At 47.6% G+C, this 20,979-nt stretch overlaps 1 protein-coding gene across 1 annotated transcript in view; it reads right to left on the reverse strand.

The window, feature by feature from the left end:
- slc2a2 (solute carrier family 2 member 2) overlaps positions 1-20,979 on the reverse strand; it is a 36,590-nt gene that overhangs the window by 4,001 nt on the left and 11,610 nt on the right. The window contains exons 4-9 of the mRNA XM_070883768.1: positions 19,302-19,426; positions 18,278-18,393; positions 16,881-17,043; positions 9,245-9,432; positions 6,292-6,396; positions 109-210 (exon numbers count right to left, since the gene is read on the reverse strand). Of these exons, the coding sequence (XP_070739869.1) occupies positions 109-210; positions 6,292-6,396; positions 9,245-9,432; positions 16,881-17,043; positions 18,278-18,393; positions 19,302-19,426 (799 nt within the window). The remainder of the gene's footprint in view (positions 1-108; positions 211-6,291; positions 6,397-9,244; positions 9,433-16,880; positions 17,044-18,277; positions 18,394-19,301; positions 19,427-20,979) is intronic.

Consider the following 20,979-nt stretch of genomic DNA (forward strand, 5'->3'; position numbering starts at 1 on the left):
TGAAAGGCGCTATATAAAATAATTTCTTTCTTTGCGGGGGATGGTGGGGAAGGTTTGAGGTTTCCGTCTCCCGTAGCCAGATGTATTTCGTGCTCCAGTCCTACTCACCTGCAAAACCAGCCCGACTGTCATTAAAACTGCACAGCAGCACATCCCTGCCAGACCGATTATATACAAAGTCCGGCGGCCGGCATGCTCAACCAGGAAGACCTAAAGAGACATACACACACATCACGTCAGAGGAACCACAAGACGCCCAGTCTATAAGCAAGACACCAATAATGCTGCTGGTTCTCAAGCACCACATCCAATATTTCTCCTGTCACGCAACAACCATTGGCGTGCATGTGTGGATTCCATTATCTACCGATGTAAATATTTGTACTGCGGTTTTTTTGCGTATGCGTCTGTCAAGCTCCCCCCCGAATCATTCTCTCCACTTGGTGTCGAGAAGCAGGACCTGAGGTCCGAGGCTGATCTCGGCAGGCGACTGAGAGCAGCAGCAGGGGGCCGAAAGGGGTGGAAGAGAGAGAGAGACTGGGGGAGGGAGAGAGAAGCTGGGGGAGAGAGACTGGGGGAGGCTGGGGAGGGAGAGAGAGACGGGGAGGGAGAGAGATTGCGAGAGAGAGACTGGGGGAGAGAGAGAGATTGGAGAGAGAGGCTGGGGGTGGGAGAGAGATTGGGAGAGAGAGGCTGGGGGAGAGAGAGAGGCTTGGCGGGGGGAGAAAGACTGGAGGAGAGAGCGAAAGAGACTGGGGGGTGGAGGGAGAGCGAAAGAGACTGAGGGGGTGTGGGGAGGGGGGAGAGAGAGAGAGAGACTGGGTGGGGGTGGAGGGGAGGGATCGGAGGGGAGCGAAGGAACTCAGGGAAGACGGATCACGTTCTTCCAACCTCCTACAAGGTACATCGAAGGAGTGGATGAAATCCAGAAGTCACGACACTGTCACTATTCACTTCATACCCAATAAACCAGATAACAATCCGTACATAATGCCCCATCTATGGTGGGGTGGGGCAGAGGAGGTAAGATCATGCACGTGCGCTGGTCTAAGGAGGGACTTTGGCTGGGGTAGGGATGCACTTGTACTGGGGTAAGGCACTTCGGCTGGGGGAGGCATGCACTTGGACTGGGTTAAGGCACTTTGGCTGGCCCTTGCTGTCTTCTGGGGAGCTCTGTCCTCTGTCGCTTCAGGAAGTCAAAGTGGATCGACTTACAATTTGGAAAGTCAGTGAGACCTTGGGATGGACAGTTCCAGTTACACATTCCAGTGAAACTCCAGTGGATTATCCTCCAAGGGGACCAATTATAGACAAAGGATGGAGCATGGTGGCCATTTTGGCAGTACAAATAAGCGCCTCCGTCCTTTACGCACATCTTGCTTGTATTTCATTATTTTTTTCTTTGGCCTTTATTTCAAGAGGATTTGAGTATAAGAGGAAAGAAGCTGTCTTACTGCAATTATATGGGGCTTTGGTGAGACCACACCTCGAGTACTGTGTACAGTTTTGGTCTCCTTAAGGAAGGATATACTTTCCATGCAGGGAGTGCAACGAAGGTTCACCAGACTTATTCCTGGGATTGGGGGGATTGTCCTATGAAGAGAGATTGAGTAGACCAGGTCTATATGGTCTAGAGTTTAGAAGAATGAGAGGTGATCGCATCAAAACATACAAAATTCCTATAGGGCTTGAAAGAGTAGATGCAGGGAGAATGTTTCCTCTGGCTGGGGAGTCTTGAACCAGAGTCATAGTCTCAGAATAAGGGGTCGTCCATTTAGGACTGAGATGAGGAGAAATTTCTTCACTCAGAGGGTAGTGAATCTTTGGAATTCTGTACCCCAGAGGGCTGTGGAGGCTCAGTCTTTGAGTATATTCAAGACAGAGATTGATAGATTTTTGGATATTCAGGGAATCAAGGGATATGGGGATAGTTCAGGCAAGTGGAGTTGAGGTAGAAGGCCAGCCATGATCTTATTGAATGGCAGAGCAGGCTTAAGGGGCCAAATGGCCTACTCTTGCTCCTATTTCTTATGTTCTTTCCTCTTCTTCCAGTCCCGTCCTCCACCTGAAGGCATAGACTTGGGCTGAGGGATGCTTCCAGATATAGTGATACCCAGTCCAATTGTAGGATCATAGGAGCAGTAGGAGGCCATTCAGCCCCTCGAGCCTGCTCTGCCATTCTATTAGATCATGACTTACCTGTGGCTCAACTCCATTACCCGCCTTTGCTCCATGTCCGAGGATACCCTTACCCAACAAAAATCTATCGATCCTCATCCTGAAATTTCCAATTGACCCCCCAGCATCCACAGCCTTTTGGCAAAGAGTATTCCAGATTTCCACTACCCTTTGTGTGAAAAAGTGCCTCCTGATCTCACTCCTACACATCCTAACTCTAATTTTAAGACTACGTCCCCTCATTCTTGATTCCCCCACCAGAGGAAAGAGTTTCTCTGTATCTACCCTATGGAATCATTTTAAACACCTCTTGACACATGAGCCCAGATGGTTAATGTCGGCAAGTTTCTCAACCTCTAGAAGCATCACAGCTGAACCAGCACTTGGCCACATTTTCCAGAAAGACTCGCCATATAGCGATCAGAAGCAGGAGTCCTGGCTGATTTTCTCCATTCAGAATACAGGGAGCACTTCCTGCCCAAAGCATTCCAAAATATTCATGTCCAGGAGACCCACTTCCTACTCCCTCGACCCTATTCCTACCAAACTACTGACCACTAAGTTCCTTTACTGGCTTCCATGTTAGCTGACATTGTTAATGGTTCCCTCTCCTCAGGTACTGACCCCCTTTCACTCAAATCTGCCGTTATCACCCCTCTCAAAAAAACAATCCTTGTCACCTCTGTCCTTGCAAATTACCGCCCCCATCTCCAACCTCCTTTTCCTCTCCAAAGTCCTTGAACATGTTGTCACTTCCCAAATCCATGCCAATCTTTCCCAGAACTCAATGTTTGAATCCCTCCAATCTGGTTTCCGCGCCAGCCACAGCACCGAAACGGCTCTCATCAAAGTCACAAATTATATCCTTTTGTGATTGCAACAAAGGTAACCTTCCCTCTTTGTCCTTCTCGACTTGTCTGCAGCCTTTGACGCAGTTGACCACACTATCCTCCTCCAATGCCTCTCCACACTCGTCCAGCTGGGTGGGACTGCCTGGTTCAATTCTTACCTATCTAATCGTAGCCAGAGAATCACCTGCAATGGCTTCCTCTTTCTGGCTACCTCTGGTGTCCTCCAAGGATCTATTCTTGGCCCCCTCCTATTTCTCAACTACATGCTGTCCCTTTGCGACATCATCCGAAAATGCAGCATCAGTTTCCACATGTATGCTGACGACACCCAGCTCTACCTCACCACCATTTCTCTCGACTCCTCCACAGTCTCTAAATTGTCAGATTGTTTGTCCCACATCCAATACTGGATGAGCAGGAATTTTCTCCAATTAAATATTGGGAAGACCGAAGGCATTGTTTACAGTCCCCGCCACTAACTCTGTTCCCTATCTACTGACTCCATCCCTCTCCTTAGCATCTGTCTGAGGCTGAACCAGAATCTTCGCAACCTTGGTGTCATATTTGACCCTGAAATGAGCTTCAGACCACACATCTGAGGCATAACTAAGCCCGCCTATTTCCACCTCCATAACACCGCCCGTTTCCGCCCCTGCCTCAGCTTTTCTCCTGTGGAAACCTTCATACATGCCTTTGTTACCTCGAGACTTGACTATTCCAATGTATTCCTGGCTGGCCTCCTACATTCTCACCTACGTAAACTTAACATCATCCAAACCTCGGCTGCCCATGTCCTAACTCGCACCAAGTCCTGTTCACCCACCACTCTTGTGCTCACTGACCTACATTGGCTCCCGGTTAAGCAATGCCTCGATTTCAAAGTTCTCATCCTTGTTTTCAAATACCTCCATGGCCTCGGCCCTTCCTGTCTCTAATCTCTTCACAGCCCCCTCAAGATATCTGCGCTCCTCTAATTCTGCCCTCTTGAGCATCCCTGATTATAATCGCTCAACCAATGGTGGTTGTGCCTTCAGTTGCCTGGGCCCTAAGCTCTGGAATTCCCTACCTAACCCTCTCTACTTCTCTTTCCTCCTTTAAGATGTTCCCTAAAACCTATCTCTTTGACCAAGCTTTTAGTCATCTGCCCTGATATCTCTTTGTGTGGCTCGGTGTAATTTTTTAAATCTTATAACACTCCTGTGAAGCGCCTTGGAACATTTTACTATGTTAACGGCGCTATATAAATACAAGCTGTTGTTGTTGAAAAATAAATATATTGCGTTTTTATTATAAAAAAACTGCTTCAAATTTAGTATCTTGCCTCCCTAATTGCCTTTCGGAGGAAATGTTAAAGCAAGCTGCTGTCTGCCTTCTCAGGTGGATGTGAAAATCTCACGGCACTATTTCGAAGAAGAGCAGGGGAGTTCACCCTGATGTCCTGGGCCACTATTTATCCCTCAACCAACATCACTATTACAGATTATCTGGTTTATTTATCTCATTGCTGCTTATGGGAGCAAATTGGCTGCCACATTTCCCTACATTACAAAAATGATGGCACTTCAAAAGTACTTCTTTGTCTAGAAAGTGTTTTGGGAAGTCCTGAGGTCATGAAAGGCCCTATATAAATGTAAGTTTTCTTTTTCTTCTTTCTAATGCTTCTAACAATCGCTGGCCAAGCTTGTAAAAACCTATTTGTTCAATTTAGCCTTGGCAGAGTGTTCTTTTCTTAAACGCTAACTGAATAGATTAAACAACCAAACAGAAATTATTAACTAGCGCTATCCTGAGAACGACAAACAGAAAGCCAAATACTGCACATGCTGCAAATCTGAAATAAAAACAGAAATTGCTGAGAAATGCTCAGCATGTCAGGCAGCATCTGTGGAGAGGGTTAATGTTTCAGGTTGATGAGTGGCTCTGCCTTCTTGCTGAGGTACGGTTCCACTCGTTGATATCCTTTCAGTACCAACTCAAGTGATCATTCTTCATAGGTCAGCCTACGGAATGAGTGTCAGCAAGCTAGTGTACCTAGGCGGCTATGAAAACCAAACTGGCTGCTGTTCTCTTTCTGATGTCCACTTTTTCTACGTAAACTTGAGGTGATCCAAAACTCGGCAGCCTGCGTCCTAACTCGCACCAATCATCCCTGTGCTCACTGACCTACATTGGCTCCCAATTAAGAAAATTCTTCATTTTAAAATTCTCATCCTTGTTTACAAAGCCCTCCATGGCCTCGTCCCTCTCTATCTCTGTAATCTCCTTCAGCCTCATAACACTGCAAGATATCTGCGCTCCTCAAATTCTACCCTCTTGAGCATCCCTGATTATAACTGCTTAACCATCGGTGGCCGTGCCTTCAGCTGCCTGGGCCCTAAGCTCTGGAACTCCCTCCCTAAACCTCTCCGCCTCACTACCTCTCTTTCCTCTAAGACACTCCTTAAAATCTACAAGCTTTTGGTCATCTGCCATAATTTCTTTTTATCTGGCTCGGTGTGAAACTTTTTGTGTCTTATAACACTCCTGTGAAGTGTCTTGGGATGTTTTACTACGTTAAAGGCGCTAAATAAATACAATTTGTTGTTGGGTTTCTGATCATCTGCCACCAGCGAGAACCTTGGCTGAGTTTTTCTCCCATCCCTTCCAGGACCATTGAGACCATTTGTAGATCATCTGCACTGTCCCCACTGAGAACAGTCAGCTCGGCACAGACTAACAATGAAACCTGGGACTTGGCTGGTCTGTTGGGAGCCTCTTGGGAGTGGTTGCGGCATTACTAGTGTCACTATTGGCTCAGTAGGTAGCATTCCTTCTTCTGAGTCAGAATGTTGTGGGTTCAAGCCCCACTGAAGCACGTAATTTTGGCTGACACTCCCAGTGCAGTACTGAGGAACTGCTACTCAGACGGAGGTGGTGTCTTTCGGATGAGACTTTAAACCAAGGCCCTGTCTGTCCTCTCAGGTGGACGTGAATGATCCCATTGGCAGTATTGGAAAAAGTGGAGGGGAGCTCTCCTGGTCAATATTTATCCCTCAACCAACACCAGATTAACTAGTCATCTATCTCATTGTTGTTTTTGGGTGCTTGCTGTGTGCAAAATGGCTGCCAAGTTTCCGACATTACAACAGTGACTGCTAAATACTTCACTGGCAGTGAGGCGCTTTGGGACATCCTGAGGTCGTAATAAGAAGCTATAGAAATGCAAGTCTTTCTTTTATTCATGGGGAAGGATCCCATAAAAACATATTTTCTGATTACTTACGGAAGCCACGGTGAAGATAGCGTTGACTACTCCCACTCCGATCGTGGCATACACTGGGTGCGAAATACCAGCCTGACTAAAAATAGCTGTGGAATAGTAAAAGATCTAGAGGGAATAAGAATAGAGAATTATAACAAAATGTAAGAGACATTGATACCATAGCAACCTGTGGGTATGGAAAGAGCTGCCACATCCACCAGGATCCTCACAGGATGAGACTATGATCCCCTGCTCTCTCGGCTTAGAATCACTCTGTAAGGGACTGAAATTTCCCCCCTGTATAAGGTCCATTATTGCCTCTAAGAGATGGGAATGGAGCGGATAGGCCTTACCGACCAGGGGCAGATGGATGAGCCGACCTGTCCTAAATTGCCCCCGGATCGGGAGCGGTGGGAACGGGTTTTCGCGCAGCTCATGCTGCCGCCTGTCGGGCACGCGCCGACCCCACATCAACCGGCGGCGACTCCTTTTCCGGCCCCCACGGGAAATTGGCCCATGGCAAATTGCCCCCGGAAGCGGTGCTGCCACCGGTCGGTGCCACTGATAGCTTTCCCCTGGCGGGAAGCTGTGTGTGTCTGGGCAACGCATCTGCCCTTAAAGGGGAGGTGAACTGTCGGCGCCTCCATTTAATTTTAATTGTCGGCCGACTCCAAGGGCGACCTGACAATGGTGGCCCACAGGTTTGGCCGGGCCACCAACAGGCAGCCTGGCACCTCCTCTTAGTTGCCAGGCCGCTGGCCTGGCCTAAATCCTCCCTGGTGGCCCAGTGGACCTAACTAAACCCCATACAGAGCTCACAGCGGCTCTCCCCTTTAACTGACGCTGATGACTCGGAGCGGTGGCCAACCCAACAGAATGGCACTTCCGTCCCGCAGCCGTCCGGAACACCGCCCATGGATTGGGGCGGAGAGAAACATTAAAAATCGGTAAGTGCGCCCCATTTGGGGAGGAGGGCAATTTTGACCCCTAAGCCCTTTGTCTTGGACTCTATCACTGGAGAGTGGTGAGGCAAGGATCATTAAATCCTACAGCATGGAATGGGGCCAATCGACCCATCATTCCTATGCTGGCACTTTGAAAAAGCTATTCAATGAATCCCACTTCCCCGTAACCCTGCAAATTTTTCCTTTTCAGGTATTTATCCAATTTCCTTTTGAAAGTTACTATTGAATCTGCGTCCACCACCCTTTCAGGCAGCGCATTCCAGATCACAACAACTCGCTGCATTAAAAAAATTCTCCTCATCTCCTCCTCTGATTCTTTTGAGAATGTTAAGGGATAAGGATTATCTCAGCTTTGAGAGCCAGGGCTAAGGTAAGTTACTAATAATATATATTTTTCCTGTCTCATTACACAGGACCAGATCCAAGATGGCTTGCTCCCTTGTAGGCTTTGTCACATACTGTTCTAAGAAACAGTCCCGTATGCATTCTATGAACTTCTCCTCCAGGCTACCCCCTGCGATTTGATTTGACCAGTCAATATGTAGGTTAAAATCCCCCATGACTACTGTCGTTCCTTTTTCACATGCCTCCATTATTCCCTTAATTATTGCTCGCCCCACCGTGAAGTTATTATTTGGGGGCCTATAAACTACGCCGACTAGTGACTTTTTCCCCACTCCAAAGACTTGAGCTCATAATCCAGGCTGACACTTGCAGTGTCAGTACTGAGGGAGTGCTGCATTGTCTGAAGTGCAGTCTTTTGGATGAGGTCTCAGGTGGATGCAAAAGATCTTACAACACTATTTCGAAGAAGTGGAAGGGGAGTTCTCCCCGGTGTGGTGGGGCCTATATTTATCCCTCAATCAACATTACTAAAAAAGGTTATCTGGTGATTATCTCATTGCTGTTTGTGGGAGCTTGCTGTGCACAAATTGGCTGCCGCATTTCCTACATTACAACAGTAACTACACTTCAAAAAAGAGTTGGGTAATATCAGGTCAAGAATATCTGAAAATGCAAAATAGGCGATAGTGAATCATTGGTTAGTTTGACCTATCACTGAAAAACAATTTTACCCACATTAATTGATCTGTTTGAGTTTCGCCACATTCCATTTAATTCTCTGAGCTGAAAGCTTATAAAAGCCAATTGGGCCAGGGAGACACACATTTCCCTGCAACTGCCAGCAGTACAAGAGTTAAAAACACCATACAGGAATCTCCAGTGTAAAATGTGCCACAGCCTCAGTGATCCAGGCTAGCTGCTGAATTAGCAAACTGCCAGGCACAGTTCCCACACTGTACTAACTCAGGCACAACACAGCAGCAATCACTGATTAATGTTTGGATATACTGGTGAGTTATGTTGCAAAACACACGAGAGGCAGCACCAGTATATTGGTACAAACTGTTATGGTTGACAGCAATCTGCAGCCACATTAAATCTAATAGTAACGGTTAACACTTCGAGGCTGTGTATTACTTCCTTTGTCCAAGTAGTTACCAAAGCAGGACTAATGAGTACAGTAATGTAGTGGTCATATTACTGGAGCAGTAATCCAGAGGGGTACAGGAGTGTAGTGGTTAGATTACTGGAGCAGTAATCCAGAGGGATACGGGCTGTACCTGCCCTGGGAGTGTTTGATGGGACAGTGTACAGAGAGCTTTACTCTGTATCTAACCCGTGCTGTACCTCCCTTGGGAGTGTTTGATGGGGACAGTGTAGAGTGAGCATTGCTCTGTATCTAACCCACGTTGTACCTGCCCTGGGAGTGTTTGATGAGGACAGTGTAGAGTGAGCATTGCTCTGTATCTAACCCACGTTGTACCTGCCCTGAGAGTGTTTGATGAGGACAGTGTAGAGTGAGCATTGCTCTGTATCTAACCCACGTTGTACCTGCCCTGGGAGTGTTTGATGGGACATAGGTGCCTGAAATGGCAATGTGTTCCCATATCCAGCACTGACTTGATGAGCTATCATTCACCAATGTTTATGTTGTTGGCACTCACCGCGTTGATCCCTGAGAATTGCTGGGACATGTGTAGCACCAGGGCAACGATGATGGGCTGTCGGTAGCTGGAAGAGGAGAACAACTGCATCACGGACACCTTCTGGTCTTTCTGGATATTCTCCTTCTCCTTCCTCATCTCCGTAATGTGCTTGTCAGTGTCAGATGTCCCCAGTAGTCTTTCTAAACCTGCAAAGAACCACAAGAACTCAGCACCATACAGACGAAAGAAAACCCTTGCAGATTAATAAATATTGAATACAAAACTGGGAGAACTCCCCTGCTCTTCTTTGCAATGTGCCGTGGGATCTTTTACACCCACCTGAGAGGGCGGACGAGGCCTTAGCTTAATATCTCATCCGAAAGACGGCACCTCCAACAGTGCAGCACTCCTTCAGTACTGCACTGGGAGCCTGGGTTATGTCTCCAGGTGGCACCTGATCCCACCACTTTCCTACTCAGAGATGAGAGTGACATTATTCGTAGAAGAGCAGGGGAGTTCTCCCCGGTGCCCTGGCGCTAATATTTATCCTTCAACCCACATCGCTGAAACAGATTACCTGGTCATTTATCGCATTGCTGTGCGAGCTGTGCACCCACAACTTCCTACATTACAACAGTGATTACACTTCAAAAAGTACATTGGCTGTAAAGTGTTTTGGGGCGTCGTGAGGTAGCTGAGACGCTACAGGAATGCAAGTTCTTTTATGATTTGGGGCTCAAAGAATTCCTCCACTCAGAACTCCGATTCCATTTAAAAACTGCTTTGTATATTTTAATGCTTTAATATGTTCCTAAAGGGAAAAGGGAACCATTTTAAAAGTTCAGGGAATCCAGAAAGGGAGCTTGCACAAGACTGAAGTGCATCAGCACCATTTCCGTGAGCATCCCTGATTATAATCGCTCAACCATCGGTGGCCATGCCTTCTGTTGCCTCGGCCCCAAGCTCTGGAACTCCCTGCCTAAACCTGTCCACCTCTATCTCTCTTTACTCCTTCAAGACGCTCCATAAAACATGCCTCTTTGACCAAGCTTTTGGTCACCTGCGCTAATTTCTACTTATGCGGCTCGGTGTCAAATTTTTTAAAAATCTCATAATACTGCTGTGAAGCGCCTTGGGACATTTCACTATGTTAAAGTCGCTATATAAATACAAGTTGCTATTGCTGTTGTTGTTTCTATGCCGACAAATGCTGTAATCCAAACTGCATCTGTGTTTTTCTTCCCATCGCGAGATTTCTTTTAGTTAATGGAAACCGTGCAAATTGCCTCATGGAACGCTAAAGTATGTTATTCTGAGTTAAGACGAAAGGACATCGACCTGAAGCGTTAACTCTGCTTCTGTCTCCATGGATGCTGCCTGACCTGATGATTATCTCCAGGGTTTTCTGCTTTTAGTTCAGTCTATTCTGAGCTGATGCTCTTTCCTTATACAAATACAAACTGGAAAAGCTGGACGTACAGAGCAGGTACGTCAGCATCTGTGACAATCAAAGACAGGTTAGCATGTGTCACATTTTTATGAGTACTAAAGAATGCTACACAGCCAGGCAGGGAGCCTTTAGCTCAATGGGAGCAAGCGGAAGCCAAGTGTAAACAGCGGACGGAGCGCATGACAACCCAAGCACCCCACCCATCCGTCCCTTCAACCACCATCTGCCCCACCTGTAACAGAGACTGTAGGTCCTGCATTGGACTCATCAGTCACCTGAGAACTCATATTTGTGTGGAAGCAAGTCATCCTCAACTCCGAGGGACTGCCTAAGAAAAAGAAGATTCCATTGCTGTGTCTGAGTAGGAAAGTCACTGGGTTCAAACCCTGCTTGGGGCAGTCCGGCTCGAAATTCTGGGTAACATTCATCAGGATACTTGAGCCCATAAAACCCTCCCGCTGTACAGGATTAACCCCCCTATTGAATGGGAGAAAGATTTTCACGGCCATGGAAATGTTCACGTCATGTAAATCAACCTGCAAATCCGTCCACTCAGTTAGTAGCACTTCTTGCCTCTTAGTCAGAAGGCTGTGGGTTCATAAGGATTAGGAGCAGGAGTAGGCCATACAGCCCCTCGAGCCAGCTCCACCATTCAATAAGATCATAGCTGACCTCAACTCTACTTTCCTGCACTATCCCCATATTCCTTGATTCCCTTAGTGCTCAAAAATCTATCTATCCCAGCCTTGAATATACTCAACGACTGAGCATCCACAGCTCTTTGGGGCAGAGAATTCCAAAGATTCAAAACCCTCTGAGTGAAGAAATTCTTCCTCATCTCAGTTTTAAAGTCTGACGCTTTATCTTGAGACTATGCCCCCTAGTTCTAGACTCTCCAACCAGGGGAAACAGCCTCTCAGCATAAGAAATAGGAGCTGGAGTAGGCCATTTGGCCTCTTGAGCCTGCTCCCTGTCTACCCTGTTAATCCCCCTCAGAATCTTGTGTGTTTCAATTAAATCATCTTTCATTTTTTGAAACTCCAGAGAATATAAGCCCGATCTACTCAATCTTTCCTCATCGGACAACCCTCTCATCCTACCCCAGAGACTTGAGTATATAATCCAGCTGACTCTCCCAGTGTAGTATTGAGGGAGCGCTGCACTGTCATAGGTGCCGTCTTTTGGGTGAGACCTTAAACCGAGACCTCGTCTGCTCTCTCAGGTGTTCGTAAAAGATCCCATGGCAATATTTCGCAGAAGAGCAGGGGAGTTATCCCCGGTATCTGGGGACCAATATTTATCCCTCAATCAAGATCACGAAAAGAGCTCAATGAGTTGTTTATTTTGTGTTTGTGGGATCTTGATATGTGCAAATTGGTTTGCCAATACTATAACAGTGACTACACTTCAAAAGTGCTTCAGTGGCAAATGCAAGTTCTTTCTATAATTTCACTTTATCCTTTTAAGTTTACCCTTTTGTGAATTAATTATTTCATTTAAGAAGTATTGCTTCACTTTCTGCCCTGGTTCAGTTGATGCTCCCCATCAGAAAAGGCTTCGCACCTATCTGGGTTCACCTGGATTGATCAATGCAAGTGTGTGTTCGCATATACATGTGCACACAGAGGCATACACACACATGCACTCACAAATGCATCCAGATTAACACACACCAGATTAACCACATTTTTGCCCCACCTCTGCTCTGCCTTTGACAAGCCCCCGTCCTCTGCCAATCGAGCTAAGATCACAGCTTGTCAGAGGTGCCGGTGACTAATCACCAACACTGCCCTGTTACTGTGACGCACCCTGAATGTATTCTCTCAACCCGGATCCATGTCATCGCCATGGTCACCATCACCACTCCGGATTTAAAGTTGCAAATTAAAACTCTTGTGGAGAAGAGCAATTTGTGTTAATCGATTGTTAGGGGCTGATTGTCATTAATCAATACTCAGACGATGCCCTGAGCTGTTTCTCTGCTTGTTCAAGTCCCTCCCGCCATCTCTCTCCTGCCCCAACCAGTTTGTTCTTCCCCACTCTCTCCCCTCCCTGCCTCCCGAGGGTGCTGACTCACGTTGCCGTACAGTTCCACGGGAGCCAGCAGCCCTCTGCGCCCTCACCCAAATAACCACTCTTCAAGTAGGTCTAGGGGGGGGGGTGCAGAATATTCAACCTCATGGGGCATCACATCGGGGACAACAACAACAACAACTTGTGTTTATATAGCTCCTTTATCGTAGTAAAACGCCACAAGGTGCTTCACGGGAGTGATAACCGGACAGAATTTGACACCGAGTGTACCCGTACCCACTTCCCCCCCTCCTTCCCCATTTGACATCCCCACACCATGCACTTCCCAGCAGGAACGCGATCAAGAGTGGGACTCCTGGCTTATTTTGCCCACTCCCTATCCCAGAATGCACTGAGGCCGACTGTCTTACTCTCCTCCCCCCACCCCCAAAATAAACATCAACTGACTGAGTTGGTATGGTAACTGGGAGTGTCCTGCTCTATGTGACAGCCGAGCCAGAGGGCCATTCCCACAAACCCCGCACCGTCCGTTCCCCCCCCCCCCCCACCCGTACACGACCCTCCTGCCCTCTGCTCCCTCCTCCCCTCCAACAGAATCACACAATAAGACACATAGAAACATAGAAAATAGGTGCAGGAATAGGCCATTCGGCTCTTCGAGCCTGCACCGCCATTCAATGAGTTCATGGCTGAACATGCAACTTCAGTACCCCATTCCTGCTTTCTCGCCATACCCCTTGATCCCCCTAGTAGTAAGGACTACATCTAACTCCTTTTTGAATATATTTAATGAATTGGCCTCAACAACTTTCTGTGGTAGAGAATTCCACAGGTTCACCACTCTCTGGGTGAAGAAGTTTCTCCTCATCTCGGTCCTAAATGGCTTACCCCTTATCCTTAGACTGTGACCCCTGGTTCTGGACTTCCCCAACATTGGGAACATTCTTCCTGCATCTAACCTGTCGAAACCCGTCAGAATTTTAAACGTTTCTATGAGATCCCCTCTCATTCTTCTGAACTCCAGTGAATACAAGCCCAGTTGATCCAGTCTTTCTTGATATGTCAGTCCCGCCATCCCGGGAATCAGTCTGGTGAACCTTCGCTGCACTCCCTCAATAGCAAAAATGTCCTTCCTCAAGTTAGGAGAGCAAAACTGTACACAATACTCCAGGTGTGGCCTCACCAAGGCCCTGTACAACTGTAGCAACACCTCCCTGCCCCTGTACTCAAATCCCCTTGCTATGAAGGCCAACATGCCATTTGCTTTCTTAACCGCCTGCTGTACCTGCACGCCAACCTTCAATGACTGATGTACCATGACACCCAGGTCTCGTCGTACCTCCCCTTTTCCTAATCTGTCACCATTCAGATAATACACGAGGGTAAGGCGCAGAGGAGCGGGCAATCTCGATACGGGTACGGATACACAGCTCTGAGCAATAAGCAATTTGCATTTATATAGCGCCTTTAACATAGTAAAACTTGCCAAGGCGCTTCCCAGGAACGCTAAGCAGACTGAATTTGACACCAAGCCACATGAGCTATTAGGACAGGTCAGGTAGCTTTTATGGAGCGTCTTAAAGGAGGCACAGAGAGATAGAGAGGCGGAGAGGTCCAGGGAGGGAATTCCAGAGCTTGGGGCCCAAGCAGCTGAAGGCACGGCCGCCAATAGAGGAACAATGGAAATCTGGGATGCGCAAGAGCCCAGGATTGGAGAAGGGCAGAGATCTCGGAGGGTGGTAGGGCTGGAGGAGGTTACAGAGGTAGCGAGGGATGAGGCCACGGAGGGATTTGAAAACCGGGATGAGAATTTTAAAATCAAGGCGTTGCCGGACCAGGAGCTCAGTGGTGATGGGTGAGCGAGACCTGGTGTGAGTTAGGACACGGGCAGTGAGCACAGGGGGTGATGGGTGAGTGGGACTGGGTGTGAGTTAGGACACAGTCAGCGAGCACAGGGGGTGATGGGTAAGCGAGACCTGGTGTGAGTTAGGACATGGTCAGCGAGCACAGTGGGTGATGGGTGAGCGAGACCTGGTGTGAGTTAGGACACGGTCAACGAGCACAGGGGGTGATGGGTGAGTGGGACTGGGTGTGAGTTAGGACATGGGCAGTGAGCACAGGGGGTGATGGGTGAGAGAGACCTGGTGTGAGTTAGGACACGGTCAGCGAGCACAGGGGGTGATGGGTGAGCGAGACCTGGTGTGAGTTAGGACACGGTCAGCGAGCACAGGGGGTGATGGGTGAGCGAGACCTGGTGTGAGTTAGGACACGGTCAGCGAGCACAGGGGGTGATGGGTGAGCGAGACCTGGTGTGAGTTCGGTTGCGGGCAGCCGAGCATTGAATGAGCTGATGTTCACGGAAGTTGCGAGATGGGAGGCCGGTCAGGAAAGCGTTGGAATAGACGAGTCTGGAACTGAAACCTCAGGAGGGAGGGAGATTCCGATTGGTGTAACTAGCTTTTCTTTAACATGATTTCAAACTTTTCGGGTATCTTCACGGGTCGGCAGTTCTCGTGGAGAACAGCAGTTGGCGAAAGTGGGTCTTGGAAACTCAGGCAGCGAAGCTGCTCGCTGCATAAGGGGACCCCGCTGGCAGGGTGAGGTCGGGGAATGCAGTCTCCTGGGTCACCGCTCTGATTTACAGATAAACAGCTCAACCGAGTTCTTACAAAATAAGTTCCTGAAATCAGAGTCTCCTGTACAAGGTGGAGTTCTCGCCCTGAGGTGACGCATTTAATTAATCCTTTCAATTAGCAAGTGTTAAATTCACTTCCGGTCCTGTAAACAATTAATGCTCCACATTAGGAAAGACTTTTTACCTAACTGGGTTCATATTGATTGATCTTTACAAATGTACACATAGAAACACAGACGCATACACACTGAGAGACCTACACACACACAGATCAGGCACACACACTGACATACACATACACACAAACACACACACAGGTTAACACACACACTGAGAGACCCACAGACCCAGGCACACAGTTCCACAGGCTCACAAAGGCACACGCACAGAGTCACAGACCCATCATGCACAGATCCACACACAGACACAAACATAGACCTACAGACACAGATCCACATACACACACACAATGACCCACAGACCCAGACACAGTCTGCTTTCGCCCCACCTCTGCTCTGCCTTTGACAAGCCCTCGTGCTCTGCCAATCAGAGCTAAGAACACGGCTCGTCAGAGGTGCCAGTGACTAATCACAAACACTGCCCTGTTACTGTGACGCACCCTGAATGTACTCTCTCAACCCGGATCCATGTCATCACCATGGTCACCATCACCAATCCGGAGTTGCAAAGTAAAACTCTTGTGGAGAAGAGCAATTTGTGTTAATAGATTGAAAAGTCAAGCACACACTTGCCTTGAAACAGTGCACAATGTACGTCCGAATTTCCCATAAACACTTCAGGCGCTAGAGGCTCCAAACAGGAGTGTGGACTCGTAAAAGAAGGGTCAAGGGTCAACTTGGACAAAGCACCATAGTCTCGGCAGTAACCGGTGGAATGTTGCCTCAGGATGGAGAGCACCTCACCAGGGGTCTACGGACAATGACCCAGAACCGGATCTTTGGCTCATTTGCCCCCCCCCCCACCCCCGCCGCCCTACTCTCGGTCAATGTCCGCTTTTGGGGGCTTGGAGGTGTTGTGGGGGGTTATGGGGTGATCTCCCATTATTGACATCTAACGTTCAGTTCTAAATTGTACTGTTACTAAGAAAGAAAAAGAGAGACAGAACTTCTACAGTGCCTTTCATGACCTCAGAACGCCCAAAGTGCTTCACAGCCAATGAAGCTTGTATTGAAGTGCCCACACTGTTGTAATGTAGGGAAACATGGCAGCCAATTTGCACACAGCAAGATCCCACGAACAGCAATGTGATAATGACCTGATCATCTATTTTTAGCGCTGCTGTTTGAGGGATAGGTAGTGAGAGAACTCCCTGGGCTCTACTTCGAAATAGTGGCTGTGGGACCTTTTGCCTCCACCTGAGAGAGCGGACGTGGCCTGGGTTTAAGGAAATGCACCACTCCCTTGGTACTGGCACTGGGATTAATCGGTGGTCCTCGGGCTGGGTTTGGACCCTGGGCTCCGGAGATGAAGCCACGCGCTTTTGTCATTTCGCCCCATGCTCGTCGTTCACTCACTCTTCCTTGCTGCTTCTTCTTTGCCGAGTTTTATGTAGAGGTAGCGAGGACTCTCGGGGCAGAAGGGGAGCAGGATGGTCTGCAGAATGGCCGGCGCACCTGACAGGCCCAGAAGCAAAGGCCAGAACCGATCGTTACCCAGCAGGAAATTCAAACCAATCACCTAGCAGGAGAAAGAAACAAAAAAAAGAAAATAATTTGCATTTATATAGCGCCTTGCTTCACCTCTGGGCATCCCAAAATGCTTCACAGCCAATGAAGTACTTTTGGAGTGTAGTCACTGTTGTAATGCAGGGTATGTGGCAGCCAATTTGCCCACAGCAAGCAATGAGATAAATGACCAGATAATCTGTTTTTTTAGTGACGTTGGTTGCGGGATAAATATCGGCTCCAAGACACCGGGAAGAACTCCCATGGATGAAGATCAGCAATCCTGGCTGGTTTGCCCACTTCCTCTCCCAGGAGATGCTGCGGCCGATTGTCTTACCACCCTATCCAACATCAGGTAACCGAGCAGAGTTCTGGGATGGTAACTGGGACCTTTCTGCTCCACCTGGCTCAGTGGCACATCATTCGGTACACATGGATTGGGCAATTCCCCCTCCCCCGCCTTCTGCACCCACCTGCCCCTTAAAATAAAACCTCACGGTTCAAAAACGTGACTGGATGTCAGACCATACTCATCAATTTGGGAACGGTAGCATACTGGTTATGTTACTGGACTGGTAACCCAGAGACTTGGACTAATGATCCGGGGACGTGAGTTCAAATCCCACCACGGTAGCTGGGGAATTTAAATTCAGTTAATTAAATAAATCTGGAATAAAAAGCTAGTATCAGTGAGGGTGATCATGTATTGACTGTTGTAACAACCCATCTGGTTCACTAATGTCCTTTAAGGAAGGAAATCTGCTGCCCTTACCCGGTCTGGCCTATATGTGACTCCAGACCCACAGCAATGTGGTTGACACTTAACTGCCCTCTAAAATGGGCCAACAAGCCACTCTGTTAAGGGCAATTAGGGATGGGCATTAAATACTGGCCTTGCCAGTGATGCCCACATCCCGTGAATAAATAAAATAAAAAGTCCAACGTTAGAGGTAACTGGCACAGGCACGATGGGTCTCCTTCTGTGCTGTCTGATTCGATGACAATTAAATAACTCCCACCACCTTCTCAAGGGCAACTGGGGACAGGCAATAAATGCCAACCTTGCCAACGACACCCACATCCCGAGAATTAATAAAACAAAAAGCAAGATTTTATTGATTAACTTCTCATGGTCAGTGGGGACTGTGGGGTTTTAAGTTAAAGTTGGGTGAACTGGTCAATCAATCTTGATGAGCGCTGTTGCTGTTGTTCGAATCCCATGGTGGGTGTGTATTGAAATGCTGTACCTGGCTGACGAGGATACCGGTGACAATAGCCAGTTGGTGAATAGTGCCCAGGGCCCCTCGCAAACTGGTGGGTGAGATCTCCCCGATGTACATGGGCACCAATCCTGTAGACAGCCCTAGAAGGGGGTTGAACGAGAGCCTGGTTGGTTTTCCGTGAAGCATGCAAACAACAATGGCACCCACAAGCTGAAGGATCCTTTAAATGAAGGCCATGCCACGGTCAACATCAACGCGAGGTCACGATCCCCACTCTCAACCTATCGCTGCATTGGCAATGTCCTAGCTGGTCGCATCGACAATCTGACAGGTTGCAAAGGATATACAACCAGAAAATGCTGGAAATCTCAGCGGGCCTGAAACGTTAACTCTGTTTCTCTCCACCGATGCTGCCTGAACCGCTGAGATTTCCAGCATTTTCTGGTTTTATTACAGATTCCAGCAGCCGTCATATTTTGCTTTTGCATTAGATTACAAAGGATGTCTGGGACAAACAGACTCGTCCTCACAAATCTTCTTTTCTCCTCTCCTCTCCTGACTGCACAGTGAGGTAGGTTTTCAAATAAACACCCACGGCATAACACTGGCATTGCAGATCGGCCCCCAGTTACATAACCGCTCCGCCGCCCCCATTGAGATCGACAGAAATGAAAATCCAGCGGTTTTGGCGAATTAAGCTAAACTCCTCAAGGTTCATTTGCTCTGCTCCCGCCCTCGAGGAACTCGGAGACGAGAAACTTTCCTTTTCACTCTCGGTTTAACTCTACAGGGGCTTGCACAGTTTAATGCCTGAGTTTTTTCCCCCTCGCTAGCAGCCAAGTCATTCGATCGGGCTCAAGGTGAAAATAGCAATGTCACAGCTCCAGGGAAAACTGACACTTCCTCTGGATCCACGGCACTCTCCTCGTAACAGCTCAGCACCAATTGGTGTTGGAGATTGTGAGGACATCTTTAGAGGTGACTGAGGAATTGCTGAGGTAACTCGTCACGGGGGGGGAAAAAATGGCCATAAGTGTTTCTACTTTACCACAGTAAACTCCAGTGACTGCCCTTCCTGCGATGACGAATATGTACGATGGGCCCATTTTGGCCAGTCCCATTAGGAGAGCGCCAATTATCGCCAGGGTATTCACAGCCAGCATAGCCTTCAGTCTGGAATGAGAATTACATGTTGAAGTTACTTCTTTTAATGGAACCCTTTTCATACAGTCCCTTTGCAGGGAGAATATTGCACTCCCATTAATGTGGTGAGATGAGGTGGCCCATTTTTAATTGGCAAAACTTTGGTAAAAGGCCAATAATGCAAGGTTGTCCTGCACCTCAAGCCTTTCATCAAACCATACAACACAGAATGAGACCATGTGGCCCATCCTGTGCCAGCTCCTTGAAAGAAAGAAAGACTTGGATTTATTATAATAATAACTTTTATTTATATAGCACCTTTAATGTAGTAAAACGTACCAAGACGCTTCACAGCAGTGTTACAAGGCAAAACAGATAAATTTAATACCGAGCCACAAAAGAAGAAATTAAGGCAGATGACAAAAAGCTTGTTTAAAAAGGTAAGTTTTAAGGAGCGTCTTAAAGGAGGAAAGAGAAGTAGCGAGGTGGAGAGGTTTAGGGAGGGAGTTCCAGAGCTTAGGGCCCAAACAGCTGAAGGCACGGCCACCAATGGTTGAGCAGTTATAATGAGGGATGTTCAAGAGCGCAGAATTTGAGGAGCACAGACATGTTGTAGGGTTGTGAGGCTGAAAAAGTTTCATCATAGGCAGTCCCTCGAAATCGAGGAAGATTTGCTTCCATTCTAAAAGTGAGTTCTTAGGTGACTGAACAGTTCAATATGGGAATTACAGTCTCTGTCACAGGTGGTTGCAGAAATAGGGAGGGGCAAGGCCATGGAGTGATTTGTAACAAAACGCCTTTCACGACCACCCGACATCTCAAAGCATTTTACAGCCAATGAAGTACTTTTGGAGTGTAGTCACTGTTGTAATGTAGGAAAGAGCTCTCCAATTAGTCCCACTCCTGCGCTCTTTCCCCATAGCCCCGCAAATGTTTCCCCTTCAGGTATTTATCCAATTTCCTTTCGAAAGTTACTTTTGAATCTGCTTCCACCGCCCTTTCACGCAACGCATTTCAGATCATAACAACTCGCTGCGTAAAAAAAATTCTCATTTATCCCCTGCCGTTTTTTGCCAATTATCATAAATCTGTGCCCTCTGGTTAACGAACCTCCTGCCACTGGAAACAGTTTCTCCTTATTTAGTCTATCAAAACCCCTCATATTTTGAACACCTCTGTCAAATCTCCCCTCTAGGCAAACAACTGAAGGTTAGAAAAGACAAGCAGATAAAACAAGTTAAATCAAAAACGAGTTGTGAGTTGACACCAAGTTTTAGAATGTAAATGTCTGTAGATTGTGGGAGGAAAGGGAAGATTGAGGAAGCTCCACTGAAATGGGGTCCTACAACAACAACAACAACCTGTATTTATATAGCACCTTTAACATAGTGAAACGTCCGAAGGTGCTTCACAGGAGTAGAATCATAGAAATTTACAGCTCGGAAGGAGGCCATTTCAGCCCATCGCATCCGCGCCGGCCGACCAAGAGCTATCCAGCCTAATCCCACTTTCCAGCTCTTGGTCCGTAGCCCTGTAGATTACGGCACTTTAAGTGCACATCCAAGTACTTTTTAAATGTGGTG

The sequence above is a fragment of the Pristiophorus japonicus genome, chromosome 6, assembly GCF_044704955.1.
Source record: "Pristiophorus japonicus isolate sPriJap1 chromosome 6, sPriJap1.hap1, whole genome shotgun sequence".
NCBI classification, from domain to species: Eukaryota; Metazoa; Chordata; class Chondrichthyes; family Pristiophoridae; genus Pristiophorus; species Pristiophorus japonicus.